Source organism: Carassius auratus, unplaced genomic scaffold (assembly GCF_003368295.1).
Source record: "Carassius auratus strain Wakin unplaced genomic scaffold, ASM336829v1 scaf_tig00214826, whole genome shotgun sequence".
NCBI lineage: Eukaryota > Metazoa > Chordata > Actinopteri > Cypriniformes > Cyprinidae > Carassius > Carassius auratus.
This window is the reverse complement of record NW_020527818.1, coordinates 174,277-197,882: the sequence shown is the minus strand read 5'-3', so window position 1 is coordinate 197,882 and position 23,606 is coordinate 174,277. Positions and strand designations below refer to the sequence as shown.

The 23,606-nt window shown below is 40.2% G+C and overlaps 1 protein-coding gene across 3 annotated transcripts in view; it reads right to left on the bottom strand.

Annotated features, from left to right (window-relative positions):
* Window positions 1-1,277: 1,277 nt before the first annotated feature.
* LOC113093006 (rho GTPase-activating protein 39-like) overlaps window positions 1,278-23,606 on the bottom strand; it is a 53,181-nt gene continuing 30,852 nt past the window's right edge. For 2 of the 3 annotated variants that reach the window (XM_026258830.1, XM_026258831.1), the window contains exons 3-10: window positions 15,750-17,064; window positions 11,343-11,976; window positions 10,793-10,882; window positions 7,338-7,411; window positions 4,840-5,039; window positions 4,431-4,522; window positions 3,372-3,541; window positions 1,278-3,284 (exon numbers count right to left, since the gene is read on the bottom strand). In XM_026258830.1, the coding sequence (XP_026114615.1) occupies window positions 3,090-3,284; window positions 3,372-3,541; window positions 4,431-4,522; window positions 4,840-5,039; window positions 7,338-7,411; window positions 10,793-10,882; window positions 11,343-11,976; window positions 15,750-17,064 (2,770 nt within the window). In that variant the 3' untranslated portion in view covers window positions 1,278-3,089. Of the gene's footprint in view, window positions 3,285-3,371; window positions 3,542-4,430; window positions 4,523-4,839; window positions 5,040-7,337; window positions 7,412-10,792; window positions 10,883-11,342; window positions 11,977-15,749; window positions 17,065-18,876; window positions 19,287-23,606 lie in introns of those variants that run through there. The other variant, XM_026258832.1, reaches the window with a different exon arrangement.

The following is a 23,606-nucleotide window of genomic DNA, read 5'->3' as shown; positions in this document are numbered from 1 at the left end:
CAGATGCAGGTGTCTTTTACTTTTAATCATACATTTGTACTAATCATGAGACAACATTAATTATTAGTGTAAGAAATACAAGAGACTATCGTATTTATCCCTTATTTAATTCACACCCCAAATTATATCCGTCACAGTGTATAGATCAATAGCAATGAACACAAATCTAGTTTAATACGCGTATCCTCTTGAGAATCGTTATTTATTTATTTTTTATTTTATTTTAATTAATTTATTGTTGTTTATTATCTCATTACACTGGTTGGAGCATAATAAGCAAATTGAGAAAAAAAAAACATATATATATATATATATATATATATATATATATATATATATATATATATATATATATATTCTTTTTTTTTCTTTTTTTTTTTTAATTCTAAATCCTTTGTAGCGGATGCCAGCCCAGGACTGAGTTATTAACAATAATAATAATAATAATAATAATAATTAGGCATGAAACAACATGTGTAGGCAAAAACTTTATTTTTTTCATTCACCAACAGGTTTTTAGGTGTCATGCTATTTTTAACCAAATTTCATACAAAGATTATACTTAACTGTATAATGAAATATATATCGGAATGATTTAATGTACTATTTAACTTTATGTAATATGGGAACTGTATACAATGTGTCTATAGATCACATCTAATTTGCAGATTAGGCCTTATGTGTTTTTGGAGAAAAACATAATTAAAAAAGTATTGTAATAATAGGTCATCCCCTTGGGGAAACGAATATAAATGTGCAGATCTCAAGATTTTTTTTTTTTTTTACTTGGTTATACATGTGGCCATTCTTAAAGTATTTTTGTTTGAGATTTGGTAGTGTTTTCAGAATATGACATAAGCTTCATTACATTAGTTCGCATCATGTTACACTGCACTGACTTTGCCACAAGAGGTCAGTAGCAAAGTAGCTTTTCCTATTCTGTACCTTTGTCTAAGAAGCTTCTAGATGCTCTCACGGGTTTTATTAATCAAATGTAATCTAAAATGATTTCTCTCTCTCTCTCTCTTTGCAATAAAGTGACATTGTATGATATAAAACTAGTGCATATTTATTATCCCTCAAACTAAGCAGCAGATGAGCCAATCATTGCATTCAATTTGTGCTAAACTGAAGAAATGTACAGTGTGATATGAAAAAAAGATAGTCTGTAGGACTGAGGTTATTGCATTTAAGCACCTGGCAAACTCTTGTTCTGTGCATGTTGTGTGTGGAAAGGCCCAGACAAATCAAAGAAGTGAAACTCACAACCACTTTTGTACAATTATACAAATTTACAAATTTTATTTCAGAGTTCTTTATGAAACTATGCAAATTTTAAACACACATCCATAATTCACTGATGTCTTCTCACACAGAGAGCAAAAATAATAATAATAAGACGAACTCATTTACAGTAAGAGTGCAGGAGGAGTCTCAGTCTCTGCAGAGATGACACAGACCCACAGGAAGCCGAAGGAACGGAGGGGGAAGTGCAACAAGGAAGGGGCTTGTTTACTTTCACCATTGAGCTTCATAAACACAACGATCAGTCAGATGAGAGGTCTGTATACAGAAGCACAGGCACAGCTATTGGGGATCCCACATTATATCAATAGGAAATGTGATTGATTGGAAATCAGAGATGAATCAAGGAAGTTCAGTTTTGAGTAAAGGATCAAGAATGGACTGTGATTTCCCCATGTTCAGATGCTGTGAGTGTTGATGTGAAAGCCTGGAACAACAAGTGTACGACTGATGTACACTCAATGGCTAACCACTTAAGTGTAGCACCAACTGAACTCCGCTTCCAGTTCGTTCACTTCTTCAAGTGGACTTTATCAGTGGACTCATTTAGGAAATAGTGAATGAGGGTAGAGGGTTATATAAAGGGTATATATCTCCACTTCAGGTAAATTCAGTATGGAAACAGTAACGCAAAACTCCTCGTCAAGGTTTACGTACTTTCCTATATCCCAAAATAATGCAGCGACAACTATATGCAAGTCATTTGTAATTTGATTCCCCTGAAAAATGTAAACATGTTGTTTAAACATTTAGACTACAAGGCTGATATGGTAACAGCTGAACCAATGGCGTGAGTTTGGGGTGGAGCTATTCATCTATTCGACCAATGATCATTAGTCTCTTTAATTGCTTAATATTAGTGGAACAGAAACAGTATGAATGTCTTGGTGTGTTTTTGTATTTGCATATTTAGTACTTTTAGAGTATGGTTCTGGCCTAAGTCTCCTCTTTATTCAGCCTGGGCATTGTGGGCAAATATGAAAAACACAGATGTTGGAGCTGCTGGATTAACTGAAATCTTGGGAGAGGAACAGTTCCTGGTTCCAATCTGGTTCCTGGTTCAGTTTTCTACAGTTTAGTCCTGCATTATCCTCTTTGATGTAGCCAAACCACGTCTGGAAGTGTAATCTTCTATTTCCAAATGGGACGACTGGGAAAAGTACTGTGAGGGTCAGACTGTACCAGATCATTTGGAGTCAGAAACATGGAGGGTGTGTTTATGTTCATGGGCACTTATTCATCTTATACATCAGCGATCGTTCTCACGTAAGGCACCAGACCTCAAGCTCTGACCACCATGTGAAGTATTTCACAGCTGTCTTTGTGGTCCCCAGCTCTGCAACATTAATTCAGCTCTTCTTGCTTATACTCAGCCGTGCAAACATAAACTGAAGCCAGTAACTCTCCCCACACTCATACTTGAGCTTACAAACATCCTATCAAATAATCAGAACACTCATACCATATTAAATTAAGGATATACGCTGCAGGTCATATTGCATGTGTGTTATTATGATTGTCCAATGGATGTATTTCCCTGCTAATCAATACAAAAGACAGAAGAAATATCAAACCCCAAAAGACAAACCTCGTGCATTTGTTTTGTTGTGGAGTCAATTGATGCAGTTCAAATAATGTCAGGCTTCAAGAAGAGTCATAAGAGTCAGGATGATTCACATTGAGCCAAAGCTGGATCAGTTTAGACATTGTCCGAACTAATATTATGATGCTTAAAGAGGATTCTCAGATGGAAAACTCAGATGGCGCAAAATAACGAAGAACTCTCAGATTAAGCCCTTGATGAAGCTGGTGTCCAAGTGGACGATGAGTATGCGGAGGAAGGACATCTCTTTCCGCGTGTTTTCAAAGATGACTCGAGGATCGTCAGACTGACAGCGCAGGCAGTTTGGAGCCATGACCATCGCCAGATTATTCACATCCATCTTAGTCCTACTCACGTTCACCGGCTGAGCAAAGACCTGGCATGAGAGAGAGATTAGGTGTTGAAGTAAGTGTTGTCGTTGTGTATTTCACCGCAGGGTTGTGTTCACATGGCAGGACATTACCTGTAAGAAGTTGATGAAGTAGCAGAGCACGAGTCTGTTGAGCTCCGGGAGCGACTGCACCACACCGATGGCTGCGTCGGGATCTTCATAGTGACTGATGCACTGCTTGTAGAAGCTCTGAGGAATCACCGGCTCCTCCAGCTCTCGGTACCACAGCTTCAACAGAGACGCTGACACACAGACAGACAGAGAGAACAACAAATCAACAAACTTGTCAACTGTAATCTAATTTTCAAAGCGAAACCCTACATTGCTACTTGTTATTAATAACCAGTTACAGGTGTTATTAGTGTGAGCGGATTGTTTTCATTCTAGAGAGTGTTTGAAACATGTGCCCATTATTCTTGGTTTGTCTTCCATGAAGAGAAAGACTAAATATTTAATGCATACTGTATATCTGCAATAATTCATCAACTTTTATCGGTATAATAGATACTAAACAGCTATCAGGCTATCAAGGACTAAACAGGCAATATGTTTTGTTTGCTGAAAGTTTGTGGAAAGACATATTTTCAGTATTTTGTAGACTGAACAGTTATCCCCCTCCTACAACAATCACCAGAAACAAAAAATGTGAAAGTAACTAAACTAGCTAAAGTAACACATTAAATACTCGGTCTAAATCAGCGGATCTCAACCAAGTAGTATTTAATTAATAAATTCTAAATATTAATTGTAATGATTATAATAATATGTTAATAAACATTATTAACATAATATTAAAAATCTAAATTAAAATGCTAAAAAAAATAATAATCACATTTTCCATGTCAATTACAATGGTTTGTAAAACTTTCTGGAATCACAAAATGCATTTAATAGAGCAATAACCCTGGTTTCTGCAAAGAAGAAGCACAGAAAAAAATGGTTTTGTCATAAATATATAGTAAAAATACAGAATATACTGTATAATAACCCATATATTTGGGGATATAGCGGACGACATGGGGTCTTCAAATCAAGCAGGATGAAAACCTCTGGTCTAAAGGTCTCACAGATGCACACTTTCTCTATATCAGTGCAGTTTGAGATATAAATGTGAATGTTTGATGTTCTCACCAGGGACACTGGGATCAGAGAGGTTGTCTGGAAGTTTCCACTGGTCCACCTGTAGCTTGAGAGCATTCACCTCATCAATATCCCCCGGGACTCTGCAGGAGAAAGACGACCGCTTCAGCCAAGACTGCTTATGATACACATAAATACTCCCCTCACTGTAGCAATGAAGGGGCCTACTGAATCATAAAATGACAAACGGGACACCCTAAATTCTTGAGGAGCATTTGGACATGCACCATGTGGGACCAGGCTAGGAATAGTGTGCTGGATCACTTGACCACAAGGTGGAGCCACAGCCAAGTATGGTGACCCATACTCAGAACTCATGCTCTGCATTTAACCTATCCAAAGTGCACACACACACTGTGAACACACACTGTGAACACTCTTTCTTGTTTCTGTGTCCCACCTGAAGATGCCCTCGGTCTGGGCTCCCCCCAGGGCCAGCACACACTGAGAGAGCTGCACCTGCGCCCAGGGCAGCTTCCTCTCGGGGAAGAGCTCACTCTGCCTCTCCATGATCTCCTCCAGAGCGCTGCCGAACAGAGACGGGGTCACGATGGCGTTCCGACTGTGATCAATCTCCTCCAGAGTGGGCTTCTTCAGACCCTACAGACAGAACAAGAGATGGAGTACATACTTTGCCATTGCGATTTGAACAAGAGAGATAAAATGTAGTGTAGACTCTATGAACAATATAACTCTTATCAATTCACTACTAAGTTTGGGGAAGGGGTGAATATTTACAAATGTTTCTGAAAGAAGCCTCTTGAGGCTTAATTTATTTGATCTAAATACAGTAAAAACAGTAATATTGTGAAATACTGTTACAAATGTAAAGTAACTGTTTTCTAATTTTATATATTTTACAATGCAATTCATTTCTGTGATCAAAGCTGAATTTCCAGCATCATTCCTCCAGTCTTCAGTGTCACATGATCTTCAGAAATCATTATAATATGATGTTTTGCTGCTCAAGAAACATTTCTTATTATTATCAATGTTAAGAACTGCTGCTTTATATATTTGTATAAACCCTGATACTTTTTATTTTCAGGATTACTTAATGAACAGGAAGTTTAAAGAGAAAGCATTTATTTGAAATATATACAGTTTTTTTAGGCACTTTTCATCAAATAAATACATCCTCGCTGAATAAAAAGTATATTTCTTAAAAAAAAAATACACAAATTTTAACATTAGTTTTTGTTTTTGTTTTCTTCGTATCAGCCCAGTGTTGTATATTTAACAGCACATTTTATTTTTACACGTACATCACATTTGCTATCATTCACCTAAAGCTAATCACTCAATAATTTATCAACTCTGTTAAATGTAATTTTAGTAAATCTCAAAATGAATATCCATTTTTCACACATTATAAATGCTATGATGTCTAAATTCACTTGTAGCACTTAAAACAAATGTTTTTCATTTTTATAGTATTATGTATTATTTATTCAGACAAAATAGTACATTATTTTAATATTGGATGTTTATCAGTTGATATAAATGAATATAATTATCAGCATATTGGTATTGACCAGAATGTTAATATCATCCAAACTACTTTTCTAGTGTTTTTAACTTTTGTCATGTTTGTCTGTGCTCTTTATATGCATCCTTTGCGTGCAAAAGAAAGAAAAACGTGAGGATGAATGATGGCAGAATCCTCATGTTTGCCTGAACGGTTCCAGCACAAAACAGAAGTTTTGAGGTTACGAATGTCAACCCTCCACTGACACACGAAACATCTGTGGATCTGACCAAGTGTTTCCCTCATAACTATGTGGAACAGACGGACACCGTCTCAGCTGTAACACAATATGAAAGATCAGCGCTGAGCGGGATAACACTAAAAATAGCCCACCCAGTAAAAGCGCTGGAGACAGAGGTGGGATGGCTGATTACAGGGTGGGACTGACTGCTGAAAGGACAAACAGGGAGGGAAACGGCTTCTTCCAATGCCAGTGCTGTTAGCAGTGAAGCGTGTGCATGGACGTAACTCATGGACAGGGCTTACAGAGGGGCCTGAGGGGTTGCTGTAACCTTTTCTTCTTAGTTTGGGTTAGTGGATTAGTAATTCTCACGGTGTGTGCTGTGATTGTTCACAGATGTGACCAATTTTAGACGGCTGCTGCACCATATACTGCTTCTTCTGACCATTCGGAGACTCCTGGGTACCATCTAACAGCAGTGCTGGCATCTATAAACAAACAATACTCCCAGGAAAATCTGTTTTTAATTACATTTGACATCACATGACGCAATCGTCCAATTTCTCTGTCTGGTTAAACTAAGTTAGGAGACACTGAGCATGTTTCGAGCTGATGCTGCCATCAAGAACTGAAGCAGAAATGTATTAAAAATGAAACACACACACACACACATTTTGACGATACAATAAGCTGATAATAATTTGAATGTTATAGCCGATAAGCGATTGAATGTCCGATATTAAAAAGATAGTTCAATCGAAAATGGCAATTCTGTCATCATTTACTCATCCTCAAGTTTTTCTGTTATGTTGAACATTAAAAAAGATATTCTGAAGAATATGTGCAACCAAACAATCAGTGACTAAAATGCTGTGGAAGTCAACATCCTTTAAATATATCTTTTATGTTGAACAGAAGAAAGAAACTGTAAATAAATCAAATAAACACTAAAAACTAAAACCATTTGAAACGCTGTAAGTGAATTTAGGCGTCACATTATAATGTAAAGTATGAAAAAATGCATTTTTAATTTGGAGATTATCTTAAGATGACTTTAAAAAGAGTTATTAGTATTTACTTGTGTCTTTGCAAATTTACTTTAAGTGGAAGTTGCCAGTAAATGTAATTTAAATCTAAAAATAGGGAAATGTCATCAATTTTTCCATAAAAAAAAAAAAACGACTCTTACCTTCTTGCCCCCAGTAATGGCCACTTTTTGCAGCTTTCGGTAGCAGTACTTTGCGTAAGTGCTGATGGGAAGACCTGTCAAAGACAATTAATATGCAACATTACTGACCACTGACAGAACTCTGAAAGGAAATGACATCATTGACCACTGAGTGACCCAACGCGAGGTTTTTTCAGTTTGGCTTATGAATGAGCCTTGTGACTCGTATCAAAGTCCCAAGCATAAAATTCTCTCCCAAGAGATTTATAAATAAAGAAGTCTTTAGAAACAAAGCCAATCCACTCCACTCATTTTCTACAGTTTCAGAGCATGTTATGAAAGAGAAAGGCTTTGGGTGGCAGTGATTTCACAGGCATTCCAAGAGTTTTCCCCAATCCAAAGCTTTGACTGCGTTGTTTTGACTCTCACAAAATGGGAATAACACAAACAACACCATTTCACAGACACTCAACCAATCCAGTTCAAAGCACGAGATCAAACACAGAAGGTCACCTAAAGACAAAGACCGCTGAGGCATAAGCGCTGTGCAAGTAGCTACTAGTCAATCCAGAACCCGACAGAGCTTCTTCTTTTACTCAACTACAGTGACTCATATGCATAGAAGTGGTTTCCAGCAGCTGAAAACTGAAACCCTCATTCAACGTCCTGCTGAGAGAATGCTGGAAGTGAACATTTCGGGTGAGATGTGAACGTTTCCTCACAGCTACAAGGTGCATGAGGCGTCAAGTTGAACTGTTTTAGGAAAAACTGGCAGGAAAGCAGCATTTAAAGCACTGAAGGATTCTGTCATCCATGAAACATGGCTCACACTGATATTAAAAGTGAAAGCGATACAGCTGCTAGTGACTCTGGGTTAATAAGCACTGACCTCTAGGAACTACACCGCAGTGCGAGGCGCTATCGGTTTTATTAAACTCACTCTCACAGCGCTTCCCTCCCTTGTTTCTTCTTGGGAACGTGACTCATTCTTTGGCTGAACAAGCTTATGTGGTTACGCGGGTCTGAAAGAGATTTACAGCGAACAGGTGACGGAGGTTTGACTGGGCTGAACTGAAGCCTGAGAGACAGTAAGAACAGACACAGAGAGGCTTCAGGGCTCTTCACAGCCGTTACTCACACGCTCACACAAACATCCGGAGGGGAAGAGGGAGTCCCAAAAATGTTGACGGTAAAAATCTAAAAAGACTAAATTCTCAGTCAAACAAGGTGACTATGAAAACAAAAAAAATAGCATTTTTTCTTTAATTTAGCAGCTGAAATATCTTGTGAACTCTATGCAAAGGTCAAAAACCTCTAAATGAGTGTCCGAACCAAAAGCTATGTTTTCATGATTAACATGATGGATTATGCAGTCAAATGAAATGGGCATATCTATAAAATCTGCATGCTGAATTGCTGGAGAAACCATCTGAATGTGTATTGTACTAGCGCATCATCAAATATGGAGTAAAAGATATTCAGTGTAAGATTATTTCCACTAATTATTACGGTGAAACGGCAAGTGATGTCTTTTTTAACTAAAAAAAAAACTAGACAAATGATGTTTCTTTCAGTTAAATGTCTGAAGATAACCCTCATAAAAACAGATAAACGCACACTGTCGTTAAAGTTTCCCAGAATCAGACCTGATAAGAACCAGTCTATTGCCATCGGGCACAGTCTGTGAATCACAGAGATGGTGAGATTTATAGCTCTTGTGTGTACGGAGCTGTAAACTGGTGTTAGACGAGCAGGTCAGATGTTTCTCACTTCTCTGTGACACAGCCTCTATTTTACAGCGGTTCAATGAACTGTTCTTTCCCTCTGAGGTGTTTATCCTTACATTTCCTGATGTATGACCCTCTTCCCTTCATCTTTTCATCACTAGCACTCAGCATTATAGAGGTCAGTTTTGGTACGTAGGAATAAAATCAGTGAATTTATAACAAGGGAATGATTCACCATTTGGGGTCTGTATGATTCCTTGAAATGAATCATTTAATTCAGCAAGGATGCATTGAATTAAATGTATCATGATTTATTTCTTAAGCAGCAAATCAGCCTATCGGGATGATTTCTGAAGGATCACGGGACACTGAACACTGGAGTAGTGCTGGAAATTCAGCTCTGCATCACAGGAATAAATGACACGATCAAATATATTCCAACAGTTTTTTTAAAGCCAAAACAATGCTTTGGATGCCTACCGTAAACCGGCGGCGCTTCAGTCAGCTCATGAGACAAATGAACACTGTGTTTAGCGAACGCAGTGTGAGACAAGTGAATTTGTTTCTTTTGCACTTTCCATCCACTAGACCCACAACAACATTCCTGACATTTGTCTTCCACATACACACATGACGCTGGGATTTGAAAGGCCACTGTTTTTCTGGCTCAGCTGCAACTCATCACTCGTACAAACAATGATGCCGCCACAAGTCCTCCCACAAATCCTGTAATCTTGACCATGAAGTTCAAAGACCATCATCTTGTTGATTTTAAGACAGTGGCACATGAAACCTAGTCTGCTGCAGTCCAACGGAAATCAAACACTGAATCTAAAGGAGTGCATCTGTAATGTGGTAATGCTGTTGTTGCAGATGTGCTGCCTCTGTAATAACTATTCAGTACTAAATGATACTGTATCTGGACAATGAGAGTTCATTTTAGCCTTGCACTTCCACCTCAGACAGTGGCAGTGGTCATTACTTAACTGGGGATAGTGTAGTGAGCACATGTCTTGTGGCACTGCCCCTGTGAAGTCAGCGCACAGTGTAATTAACCGAGGCCAGGCTGGAGCTGCATTATTAAGAGCCCACGCAGAGCTGTCTCGTCACACTCTTTGTTTTGGAGCGGGGCTCTTGAGAAAGACTCACTGTGTGCGAGAGGGATATAGAAGAGAGATAAAGGAACTAGCTGAGGGTTAAGTTGGACGGCAGCCACTGAGGCTGTAACCTGATCAAAATGTCCCGTTCTCTGGGTTTTTTGGGGGCTTTCAATTTGCCTGTTCTTCGTTCTCTCTCCATCTCCTATCACTCTCGCTTCAAGACTGAAAGACGTTCTCAGGATCTTTGTTGCCTCTCAACCCACATACTCTCTCTCTCTCTCTTTGCCTGCGCAGTCTGGCTGCGGGCCAGAGAAGCGTGGGACTCACAGAACGTCTTGTTGCTCAAAGCTTTAATCTTTAAAAAGAGAGAGTGAGAGAGCGAGAGGGGAAGGGGATACTCCCCTTCTGTGTTCAGCCAGCTGCTCTCTCTCTCTGAGTGGTCCTCCTCCACCAGCGGACCCAATGCATCATTAATACACTCCCTCTTCAGCCAAATGTGTTACCTCGTTATAGAACGAACAAACGATAGATAGATAGATAGATAGATAGATAGATAGATAGATAGATAGATAGATAGATAGATAGATAGATAGATAGATAGATAGATAATGTACACATGTGTTCCTGATTGTCTTTGCAAATGACTCACCTTCTTCCTCGTTGTTCTGTCTCCTCTTCTTCCTGGATTTTGAATGCTTCTTGTTTTTTATGTCCTGCCGCTCCATGATGTGCTGCAGTACTGTCAGATACAATAAAACGGTTAATTGTGAACACTCGTATGCTCCGACAGTCTGCCTGAACAATAGATGACTTTTTTTGTTCCATGACCTGGGACGTCTGACCTGCAGTAACCCCTGCGATTTATTTTTCTCTCCTCCGCAGTGTTACATCCTGTCTGGGTAGGCACAGTGCCATAACCATTTTAGCACTGTAACCAATATTGGCCTGCTCTGTTTGTATGTATATCCTGTAAGTGTTTCAGGCTTTGAATCCATATGGGACAGCCTAAAATATAAACACTCCCCTGTGTGTGTCCTTTGCCTATCCCACAAACCAAAACACTGGACTATCCAAGGCATACACTGGCCCTATTTGGCTTAAGTATTTGGACACGTATAAATGTATGAAAGAAACTGCATTAGACATAAAACCCCAGACCAAGTTGCATTTATCTATAATAAATATTTGAAATGACTTACTTTTCTTATCATTACTGGGCTCAAGGTGTCGCTGGATGTAGCCTTCCAAGTAGCGCCTAAACTTGGGCGAAGGTGAGAAGAACGCTAGGCTGATGGCCATCATCTCCCAGCCCGCCTCCAAACTCCTCAAACTCAAGTTTCCGGTGGTTTGTCGCACCAACTGCACGTACAGTTCGTCCCTCAAGCCTTGCATCCCCCAGCACTTCGTGACCACCTGAAGGGCCGCGTGGCGTTTGTCCAACCTGGCCGGCCTGTCGCCCATGTAGGCCTGGACCAGCTTGAACATCTCGCAGGCTTCCTTTTTGACAGACCGGTCGCTGGTGACCAGCATGGGTTTCTTAATGGAGCCACGGTTCCAAGAGAGCATATTAGCAATGGAGACGCGCCGGCGAAACAGGCCCTGCGTGTGCTGGTTAAGGTTCTTGCTGGCCCAGTCCTCCATGTTGACGTCAGGTGTAGGTTTGCAGAGGGTGGTGTATGGGTACTGGTAACCAGAACCCCCGCCGCCAACGGAAGGAGGGGGACTGTTGTTGTTGTTTTTATGGCTGAGGTGGGCAGTTCCGCGACCCGCTCTGTCATGGTCACAGTCCTGGGGCGAGACGTCCTGCTGAGTGTTGGATTCCAGTGTTCCTGTCTGGACACGAAAAGAGAGATTGAGAAACAGAAAGATGTCAGTATGGATGCAGCTGTTCTAGCATTTATTTGCACCATCATGACTGCCGCAGGAACTTGAATCTGAGTGTGTGTGTTGCGTAGGTTGCAGCTGATTGGCTTACTTACTTTCCCTGCAGAAATTTGGAAACACTCACATAGATTACGCTCACTCCCTAAATAGGTGACCCAATATGGAAATCACATCCTTACTTCAAACATTACTGCCTCCTCTCTTCTTTCTCCTTCTTCCTCCCTCTTTTCAAATTCACTAATGCTACAAACCCCCCTACCCTATTTCTTTTACACTAATAAAATGAATTTGATGACCGAATTTAATGTAGTTTATTCTCATGTAAAAATATTCACATACACACATATAAATCAATAGTATTTCTAAAAATGTGTTTCTTTCATATTGAAGCAAACAGGTGCATCTCAGTAAATTAGAATAGTCATAGAAAAGTTCAATTATTTCAGTAATTCAACTCAAATTGTGAAACTCGTGTATTCAATAAATTCAATGAACAGACTGAAGTAGTTCAAGTCTTTGGTTCTTTTTATTGTGATGATTTTGGTTCACATTTAACAAAAACCCACCAATTCACTATCTCAACAAATTACAATACTTCTTAAGACCAATAAAAAAATGTGTGAATTGTTGGCCTTCTGGAAAGTATGTTAATTTACTCTACATGTACTCAATACTTGGTAGGGGCTCATTTTGCTTTAATTACTGCCTCAATTCGGCGTGGCGTGGAGGTGATCAGTTTGTGGCACTGCTGAGGTGGTCTGGAAGCCCAGGTTTCTTTGACCGTGGCTTTCAGCTCTTCTGCATTGTTTGGTCTCTTGTTTCTCATCTCTCTGGGGTTCAGGTCTGGGGAGTTCGCTGGCCAGTCAAGCACACCAACACCATGGACATATTACCAACTAGCTTTTGGCAGTGTGGGCAGGTGCCAAATCCTGCTGGAAAATGAAATCAGCATCTTCAAAAAGCTGGTCAGCAGAAGGAAGCATGAAGTGCTCCAAGATTTCTTTTTAAACGGGAGCAGTGACTTTGGTTTTCAAAAAACACAATGGACCAACACCAGGAGATGACATTCCACCCCATATTCTAATTTGTCAAGATTTGGGGGTTTGTGGGGTTTTGTTAAATGTGATGTGACAACTTGATGTGACAATTTGAGTTGAAGTACTGAAATAAATTAACTTTTCCACGACATTCTAATTTATTGAGATGCAACTGTAATTGCAATAATGGATTATTGCAACAAAAAAAAAAAAAATGTAGGCCAGGAATTGGTTCTAATGTTTATTTGGTTCTATGATTGATGTTGCTGTTGGATTAAAAAAATGTATCTTTATATTAGCTTGCAGTTAATTGTGGCATTTAAAAAGACTAAAAGCTGTTTAACAGGTGGGTCACTTCATGGAGGCAGCCATTTTGAAATCACATGACCAGACAAATACTACTCAAACTGTGATAAGTGATGTCCACCTTGTAATTGGATACCATCGTTTGTGGAATAAATGAATCATGGCTTACTAAGATTGTGAATGTGATCATATCACACGGTGCCACAGTTTAATGTTGGGCAGACAAATCTACAAAAACATTGAAATTTATTTTGAGAAATGTACGACCTTTGGTTCTTGAGTCAGCCAAGCATACGACACAACCAACCCCAATCATGCTGACATTATTAAGGTTACAAAAAGAGTCGGGAACTGACAGGTTATGAACATGACATCGTCTGTGTATGCAGTGTCATATATATCCAGCACATTACATTTGTGGTATATTCCCGTAACATAAGGGTTTCCTTTAATGCCTTGGCACCTCCTGGCATTACATCAATGTGACACTGTGCCCGAAGTGATACAGATTTAACAATGTGGTCATATTAAATTCTCCATGCGTCTGGATATTAGTGAGGTTCTCCCTCCATCAAGATGTAATGAGCTTGCTCTGAACCAAATCACTGAGTCAATGTTTCCAACCTCACAACCTTTACATTTATTGTTGTATTTTAATCAGACATGTAAGTATGAGAGAGAGAGAAAGACTGATGAAGGTAATGAGGCATGTGAAGGCAAGAAGAAAAAGCCAAAGGGCAAGACGACATACAGAGGAGGCTGAATAGGCTAATCTGCAGATAAAGTTCATTTTTCAATTTGGCCATATTTAAATAAACGTCATCATCTATTCATAAAGATTAACATGGACCTATGTAATACTTAGGGAAAAAGATCATTTTGATAAACTTTTACAGGTGTGATCATTTAAATCATTTAAATGATGACAAACCTCTCCTAGTGTATTAAGATCCATACTATTAACTCCACCAACTTATGCTCCCCAGGAGAAGCCAAAACACATGTGGAGCACTACACTAATGACAAATGAAACTGTCAGCGCACACATCGAAACACATTAGCTGAACGTGCCAAATCACAGCAAGCTGTAAGAGCCGAACGTCTCGTACAACCACAACACCTGGCTGAGTGAATGAGGGGACTGGGCCGGTCTCTGTTTTGCTTTCTCAATTCTTCTGCAAATAGCAGCGGGGCTTGTGTTTCTGTTATGTTTTAAAACAGACAGGTTGTTTCTGGTGGAGCACAGACTTAAGGTTAATTCATGTTCCAGTTTTTCCAGCACTCGTGTGGGAATAACTTCATGAACAGCATTAACACGCATGCTAAATGCTATCAAACGCAGAGCCTGAAGGTATGTTCATAATGACGTGATCAAATTGCACACGAGGGTCCGTGTCCAGTGCGTGTGACACAAATTTCATCACTAGAATAGTACATGCACCGCCTGATTTTTGTAACCATCTACTTTGTTTGTGCAGGTCGCACATACGCATTGAATTTGTTTTGCACTAATCAGTTGTTTCACAGTGTGGCAACACTGTCCAAGGCCGCTGATTTACAGTAGAAAATTAAACTACAAAGACGGAAACCAAAGAGCACAAATACTGGACTACGATGACCCTTTCTAGAGCGTATATGTCGACCACCTGCATTCGCGCATTCTATGAAATGGAGTCTACTTTGAAAGGCTACGCATTCAACTCTACCCAAACACTAGTGTACACACACAGAAACGAAGTATACTTTGGACGTATCATAATAATAAAGGCTATGACCGGTATGTGTTCATCAACATAAAACATACTCTACATTAAATACAGTCAACCATGACAACAACCTGAAAAAGTAATTTGGTTCCCAAGCTCTACACTGACCTACATGCTTCCAGATTCCCATATGTATATCCTCCACAAACAAACAATCAAATTCCCGCACATTTCAGCTGATCTTTTACTTTTGACTCTTTTACATCTCCCCGTCTCTTGCTCACTAAACACACCGGTCTCATTTCCCCCCTTACTCTTGCACATTTTCTTCCTGAGAAAAACAACAATTGGCCCTCGTACAATCCTATTAATCTAAGCACAACACACACACATTGACAGACCGAAAAAGTAAATCTCCCTAGAATGGAATATTCAAACCCCTTTCAGCTCAGGAAACCCCAAGCCTCGCCATATCCTGCATAGTTTCTACAATGACTGGATGGGAAGCCTTGTTTTGGTTTTCCACTCCAAGGAACTCACACAGTGGGACCATTGAATGTGAGGAGAAAAGAGATTTAAAAAAAAGCAATAAAGGTAAAATTTGGTGGAAATGGGGATAGGCCAGGTTGCTGCACTGGATAAGCAAGTGGACAGCTGCAAAAAGCATTGGTACCTGTGAGCGTGACCTTGGTGGTTCTGGGGAAGACAAGCTAGTCTGTGATGTTATGATCCTCTCCAGTGAATCCACTTTCTCATATGTCCTTTTTTGCCGGCCTCCAAGACCATCTGTCACCAGTGCTGACAACACGACATCACCGTGGTTGATGCCCCCACCCCTATAGAGTGACCGGTTACTTGATGTCACATCCTCCCTTGATTCACCCCCTCTTGCCCCCATCTTCAGTGAACTGATCAGGGAGCGGGCAGTACTTCCAGAGGCCTCTGAGCCCATCTCAGTGTCCAGACTGGCCTTGCTTCCATGAAGTGCATTGGAACGGTTTACCACCGCCCTCATTTCCGCCATTAGCTTCTCATTCAATGCATTTAACTCCCCACTGCTTCCCACCGACCCGGGTCGACCCGACCCAGTGCCCAGAGCTGCATGACGTCGGTTCTTCCTTCTCAGACTTGGGGACGGCCCTGTGGAGTAGCCAGAGTCCTGGTAAGTGACGGCAGCAGAGCCTGGGTACTCCTGAGAGGCCAGACTGCTTTGACGGCTGTGGCGGGGCTCCAACAGCCTCCATGATTGCTTCTTCTCCAGAGACACTTCCTTCTTAATCTGGGCAGAGACTGGAGACTGGGGCTGGATTTGAGGACTGGCTGGATTTGAAGGCCCCTCGACAGGGTTAGACGTCTGGGGCTGATGCTTGGATGCAGCTGCATCCACATTCACCATGTGTTTGATGCATTCCCGGCCAGCCGGACTGTACTCACTAGCTGAAGAGCTGCAGATGTGTTTGGAATTGGGGAACTGGAGGAGTCTAGGAGGCTGGGTTCCTCTCTGCAGGCTGTGACTGGTGGAGTAGGGAACCCGGTGTAAGTGGTGCGCACCTTCTACTTCCATTTCCACTGGGGGTTCATCATAAATGGGGGGATCCATTGGTGGAGGTACATCGTAGATGGGCACTGAGGGTGTAGCTCCGTACTGAGGAGAGGAGGGGCGAGATGTACCTGCACCAGAGCGCTGGTGGGCAGAGTAAGAGGAAGAGTTAGAAGGAGGCAAAACCAGACAGATGTTGGCATCCCCCTTTTTGAGGTGGTAACCCTGCTTGGAGTCTCCAGGAACAGCCATTTTGCTGAGCAGACCGGTTCTGTCAAGTTGCGCTGTGTAACCTGGTTTGGGTGAAGTGCTAGTGTTGGCGGGGTTGAGGTGGAGCAATTGGTGGGCAGTAGCTGGACCAAGAGACTGGTTTCTTCCAATGCTGTTAACTTTCACCAACATGGCAGCCTTGGATCCAGGAGCAGGCTGCCATCTTTGAGCGGAGTCCCTGAAACACAAAAGAATACTGTTAACACACATTGGTCTTTATTGCCTACATAGGTAGATGCTTTTGAAGACAGAATCCAAAATAAAATGGAATTGTTTGCGACCAATTTGAAATGCTCTGCCTCAGTGTTGTAGATGAGACCATTTCATTTGAGTCAAGACCCAGACAAGAAGAGTACTTAGTCTACATGCTCTCAAGTCCATGATAAGACCAAGAAAATATAACTTCTTGACTACAACACAGCTTTACATAAACAGAAAATCCCATCACACAATAGTAGGAACCATTATTTGTGAAATCTGAAATCAAATGTTTGAAAAAGCAGCAAAAATGCAATTGAAATATTTTTACTGAGAAAAATAATAATAAAAAAATCAACAGTGTGAACGTGCATACACCATGCAAAGTCCATTTTACAATTTAATTATTTTGTAATATGAAGTTGAAAACAATTCTCATGTAACAAGAATGTTACTTCTTGCTTTCAAGCATATCTGGCAATATCCTGTGGGTACTTGAGAGATAAACATGACCCTCTCTGTAAATCTATCCATATCTAATAGACAGGAATGTGTGGTTGAGATGCCAAGACTGGCATAGTACTTTCCTCTTTCTCATTTTCATTCAAAGAATAGTTCATACATGCAAATAAAAAACAAAGATGATTAAACAATGTGTTTGAGCCTTGGGTAAAGAAACAACAATTTTAATATTTCTTAGTCTAAGGAAATTGTTTTCGTACCAGAGAACTGCTTGTAACGATTTCAATCAAAGCAATAACAAAAATGTGCAGACACACACACACACACAATCCAGGCCACTGCTGTGGAGTGTGTCCGAGAAACACAACAGGAAAGGTTGAACAGACAGTGTGTTCCAGCAGAGTGGAAAAACAGGAATCCACTATGGACTGCTATAGTGATGCTATCAAAATATTACAACAAAATTAACAAACAATACTAACACTATTGTGAAATAATACTAACAATACATGACATCATGTAACAATTATATTCACTTATCTCTCACCTAAACACACATGCTGAACAACTGGAATGAACTTATGCATGACTTAAAAGTTTCCATTTGGTGTGTACACTTGCATAAAAGTACGTGTGCACACAATTAGTTGTATACAGTTTGTGTGGATTTGTGTAGGTTTAAAACACAAAAAACACTTATGTTCCAGCACACATGCATAAACTCATGTCAAACACGTGTTCCTGCAAACGCAACAAAACACTTGAAATTCTAAAGCATCCTGTATAATGCCACTGTGATCTCCTGCAACCAACGACCAGACACACACACACAGCAATATGCAACCATAAACATCCCATGCAACAAACACACAAGAATTTAAAACATTAGCTGATGTTTTCTTGGGCTGATTAGCAGTGTAAGCCACCTTCAGACCTCAAACCACTAATCCAGATTATAGTGATACTCTGTGTACACACACGCTAATCTGAACTCCACCAGACTAGCAGTTTCCTAGCCACCTCAAACCCACCGAAACGAAACGCAGCTCTCAGTGTCCAAGCAACACATGCTGCAACTAACGGATCAGTTTAAGAACTTCTAACCACTTTATATAAGCGCTCCTAAACAAACCACACAACATGTGCAGCCTTGTGTACCAACATTACAAGAAACAAAGCAGCCATTAAGATCCAAATAGGAGCAAAAATAGATTCTCAATACAAGCGACTGCATCATCCGAGATACACCTGTTGCGCAAGACTGTCTAAACTCACCTGAGACAGTGATGCATAGCATATGCTCGAGCAGACGGTCAGCAGACATACTTACCCCTGGCATACCCAGAGGTGGCACGGCCATCTGTAAGGGTGCTTGGGGTGACAGAGAATTGTAGAGGACACCTCCCTCAGCTGGAGACGCAGAAGAAAACACCAAATCGTGGAGAACAGGCAAGTGCCCGCCGTTCAAAATATCAGTTTTTACAATTACAACCGTAATTCTGTAGGTTATTAACTTCTGCTTAAATTCTTAGTGTCACCATGCGATCGTTTAATTACGGAGTGGTACGGAGAGGGAGAGTGAGAGAGCGAGGAAGGAAAGGAGGAAGGGAGGGTGAGAAAGACAAGGAGAGAGGGAGTGAGGGAGGGGGACGGCGGCTACTTTTGGCCCTCCTCTGGGTTACAGTAGCAGGAATGCAAGTCTTGCCATTGTAACACACACACAAACTTGGATCACCACTCCCCTGGACCGTTCTCGATCTGCTTGACTTGATCAGATCAGACTCACGGCGTGTGAAACTACACATCTTCAGCTCCCCGAGAGGCCCCGAATTAACTAAAGAAGCACAACCCTCCATTCCTTAAGCTCCACTCTGAGCTCATTTATAAAAAACACTCTGTTATATTCAAGTTGCTGTCCACCTATTGATCTGGATCTTTTTTTACGCAGAAACTTCTCTCTCCGTATCTCTGACTGCTGTGGTCTTTCCCACCCATTGTGTCTACGGTCTCATTGCCAAATGTCAACAATCTATTCACGGTGTCGAGTAAATACAGCGTCGCAGGCATGTAAATAATCTCAACACAAGGAACAAAACATCATTCTTCTCGGGTCTTCTCGGTCAAGAAAGTTTACTGGTATAAATATTAGGATAACATTATGTTAGCCGTCCTTGTAGCACTCCGCATGTATTGGTGACTTAAGCCGTGATTACTAATGAATACATTAGCTCATTTATCATCCGAGGGGGTGAAAAGCGTCTGTGATGCCCAGGTGGTGAGGTTCTCACACACACTCATTCACAAACACGCAAGTCCCTCTCACAAAAGACTTCTTGGCGAGTGCAGGCCACGCCGATTGTGTGATTTGCGGTGAACACAAAGGGATGCTGAGAGAGGCTGGACAGGGGGCCGGAGTGCAAAACTGGGGGGTCCTGAGGGAGTGCGTGTTGGAGAAGTTCAAAGGGCATTTCTCCTACAGCATAAACAGGAAATACCAGCGCAGCATTCACACTGAGCCGAGCAGAGAGAGTAACGCGTGTGCTGCATTATAGAGATGGAGAAAACACACAAACGAAATAAAACCCACTGCGCTCTTTGACTTTCTGGAATACACCTACACAAATATTTAAACAAACATGCAGAAGCTGACCCCACCTTCATGTCTAATACACCTGAAGATCTGCATCTCAGTGGTTCTTGCTCAGCTGCCATCCACTAGTCATCAAAGATGTAAATGTCATGTGACTCATCACTCTAGATTTAAACTCAATGCAACAGATGGGGTTGAAAACTATTATTTCACACATTGAAATATATATATATATATATAAAAGTTAAGAATAAAATACAAAACTGGTCAAAAATAGACCTAAATGCCAACCAATTTGGGAGGCGGGGTTTATAATGGTTGCAAAAACTGCATCTAGTCAGATTAGAAGAAAATAAGTAAAGGAGAAAGATGCTTTATGGTGTAGTTACAGTATCTACCTGCAGGGGTTAATTGGTTCATGTTAACCAGCTAAACCTTGACCACTTGATCTAATACCACATGCCACCATCACACAAATACATTTGAAGCAGAATTTCAAAGAATTTCGCTCATCTATCGATCGGTATGTTGTCTTTTTATTCATCCATCCATCGATCTATCAATCATGGTATTAGTAAATAAACACTGTATTACGTTTTGAATGTGAATGTGATGTGTCATGTAGCCAAGTATGGTGACCCATACTCGGAATTAGTGCTACAAAGTGTACACACACACACACACACACACACAAACACAAACACACACGGAGAAGGCAGATATTTTATTGAACACAATTGTTACCAATCTGCACTGGCAACCATTGACTTCTATAGTACATAATAATAAATGATGATGGCATTTACATTTAAGGGTGAATTATCCCTATAAATAGATTTTGCAAGTATCGTGTGGCAGAGCTAGCTACATTTTCAGAAACATACTTTGAAGATGAACTCAACTAGCTTGACAAGTTTTAACCTAGCTTCCCTAAAATGAACAGGAACTAATGTATAGCTAGCTATCAAATGGCACAGAGACGACAGAGAGACACAAAGATGGAGAGAGAGAGAGAGAGAGAGAAGGGGAAAGGGAGTGGGTTGTCCTAAAGGGATTTGTCATGGGAAAGTCCAGCATGGAATCCAAAGAGACTTCCGCATTCACTGCTTAAAAATATAAAACTTTGCATGTGCTTGTTTGTGTAAGCGTGTTTGCATTTGCAAAGACTTAGTATAGAATGATAGAGCGTGTGTGTGGCCGAAACACAAGGGAATATCACTCTCCTTTCTTCATCTCACTTCACGAGGTCAAAACTTTTGACCGCTGAACTCCAGGCCGACCTTATTGACCTGATGTGGGGAATGTGAGCTCAAAATACTCCATATGGCCACACTCACACACCCTTTACCATCCCAGACCGCTCACTACATTTGACAAACACACTGCGTAACACTTGCGCATCAACGCGTGTCTGTGGGAGAATCGATCCGGCAGTCGCAGGGTTTAGTTTCATATACTGAGCTCTCGGTCATCCCCATCGCTGGGTCAACAACTTCTGAGGGGAAAAATACATTTGGAGCCACTGAAGTTGAAGGAAGAGAAAAAGTTATGTTATGAGTTAAGATTCGTATGAAATGTGAGCCAACTCGGTTTGGTCGTGGAGAGTCAAACTGGGTTAGCAGTCAGGGTGTTTTCATTAGTGTGGTAGAAACGGTGACGAGGCGAGACGAGAGGAAGAGTTTCTCTGAACTGTGAGATGGATCAAATATAGTTGAGGAACAAAAACAAGCTTGTTATCGCAAGGGTTTCGGTTCTTAGCTTACAGAAAACAGCTAACTGCTACAATTTTAAGCATGAGCTACCACTAAAGCTTTACAACTTTTATGACAGGGAGAGATCGCTGTTAAAAAGAAATCGCCTGTAATGTACTATTTGTGTGTAGTGTTGCACTGTGCACCGATACTTCAAAAGTATCGCGATTCTCGGAAATTTAAAATGTCACGATTCTTAAATTTTTTAGTATCGATACTTCAAAGAATGACTGCGTTCCAGATTTGTAAGATAAGTATTTCATGTTGGCAATTCTTGACTAGGTATCGGTATCTAAACAATAATTTTGGTATCGTGACAACACTATTTGTGTGTAGTGTTTTTCGTCTAAATTAAAAGTAGTATTTTGTCCAAGAAGTAATGCTTGGAACAGAGTGAACCTGAAATACTCTACAAAATGGTGTGATGGACACAGTTCTCTTGGTGGACACATTAGGATTTTAAAATAGCCAATGTTATTTTGTTTACGTTACATTACATCTGGCAAAAGTTAGCTGGTCTAGATGTCAAAACTGCACCTTTCTGCAGGTAAAATGCCTTTTGTTTTGGGTTGATAAATATTGCATTTAAAGCTAATATAATTTAAATGTACTAAGTTGCAACTTCATCATTATAATCACGGAATTACAAATATATTTAGATATAACATTTTCAATAAAAAAAATTACATTTTAGTTTACCATAAATAATTGTTAGTACATTCGTAGTAGACTTTAAAGACAACAGAAGTAATAATGAAATTACATGTAATGTCCAACGAACAGCTGATGTTATTTAATATCAATTTAAACTACAGTACAACGCGTTTTCATTTAATTGCAATTTACATGCAAGAAAGAGTAGAAAAACATTACATTCAGTCCAAAAGTATATTATTTTAAAGTATATTATTATAATTTCTTTATAATTATATATCTTTTTCTCAAAGGAAAGTGTTAGGTATAGCATATAGAAGTCCTTAAAGTCATGGATTTGATTAAACGGTAACATTTTAATTTTGACTGAATGCTATGTTGCTTACGTCAATTAAAACCTAAATTACACTGATCCAGCCCAATATATAAACTCAATACTGTTAATTAAGAGACAAAATCATCAAATGTTTTAAGGTGAAGTGTGTAGTTTGTGAATTATCTGTTAAATGTTAAACTACTTTCTCCTATTCCATCTTAACATGCGGAGACAAGAACAAGTTAGCCATTCCTATGTTGATAAGATTGGTGATTTCTCCTAAATCTAACAAAACATTGCTCTGTTTGTTTAACCATCCTGACAGGCATCCATTTGATTTATCGAAGTGGTAAAAATATAACAACCCGATGACCTCCAAAAATTAAGTTGCTATCAGTTTAAACATGAGCATTATTTGACCATGCAATAAAGATTATATAAATGAAGGATCAGCAAATTCCTGGCAGGAAGTGAGTCATCGTGGCTGTGTGACAATGATACAGCAGCGCTCTCCTGATGATGGCCTAGTTTCTAAACGAAGTGACGCAGGACAAACAGATTAGAGTCTAAATATCACCAAAGTCTAGCACAGCCACTGTCAGTGTGAGAGCTAAGTGCATGCTGGCACATCATATGATGACACTTGCACTTGTGACCAACAAATGACAGCATTTTTGGGGGGTAATGTAATGCATCTGTCTCCCTTCAGTTCGGTCTCTCAGGGAACGGGTACCATGGTGAAGACGTGT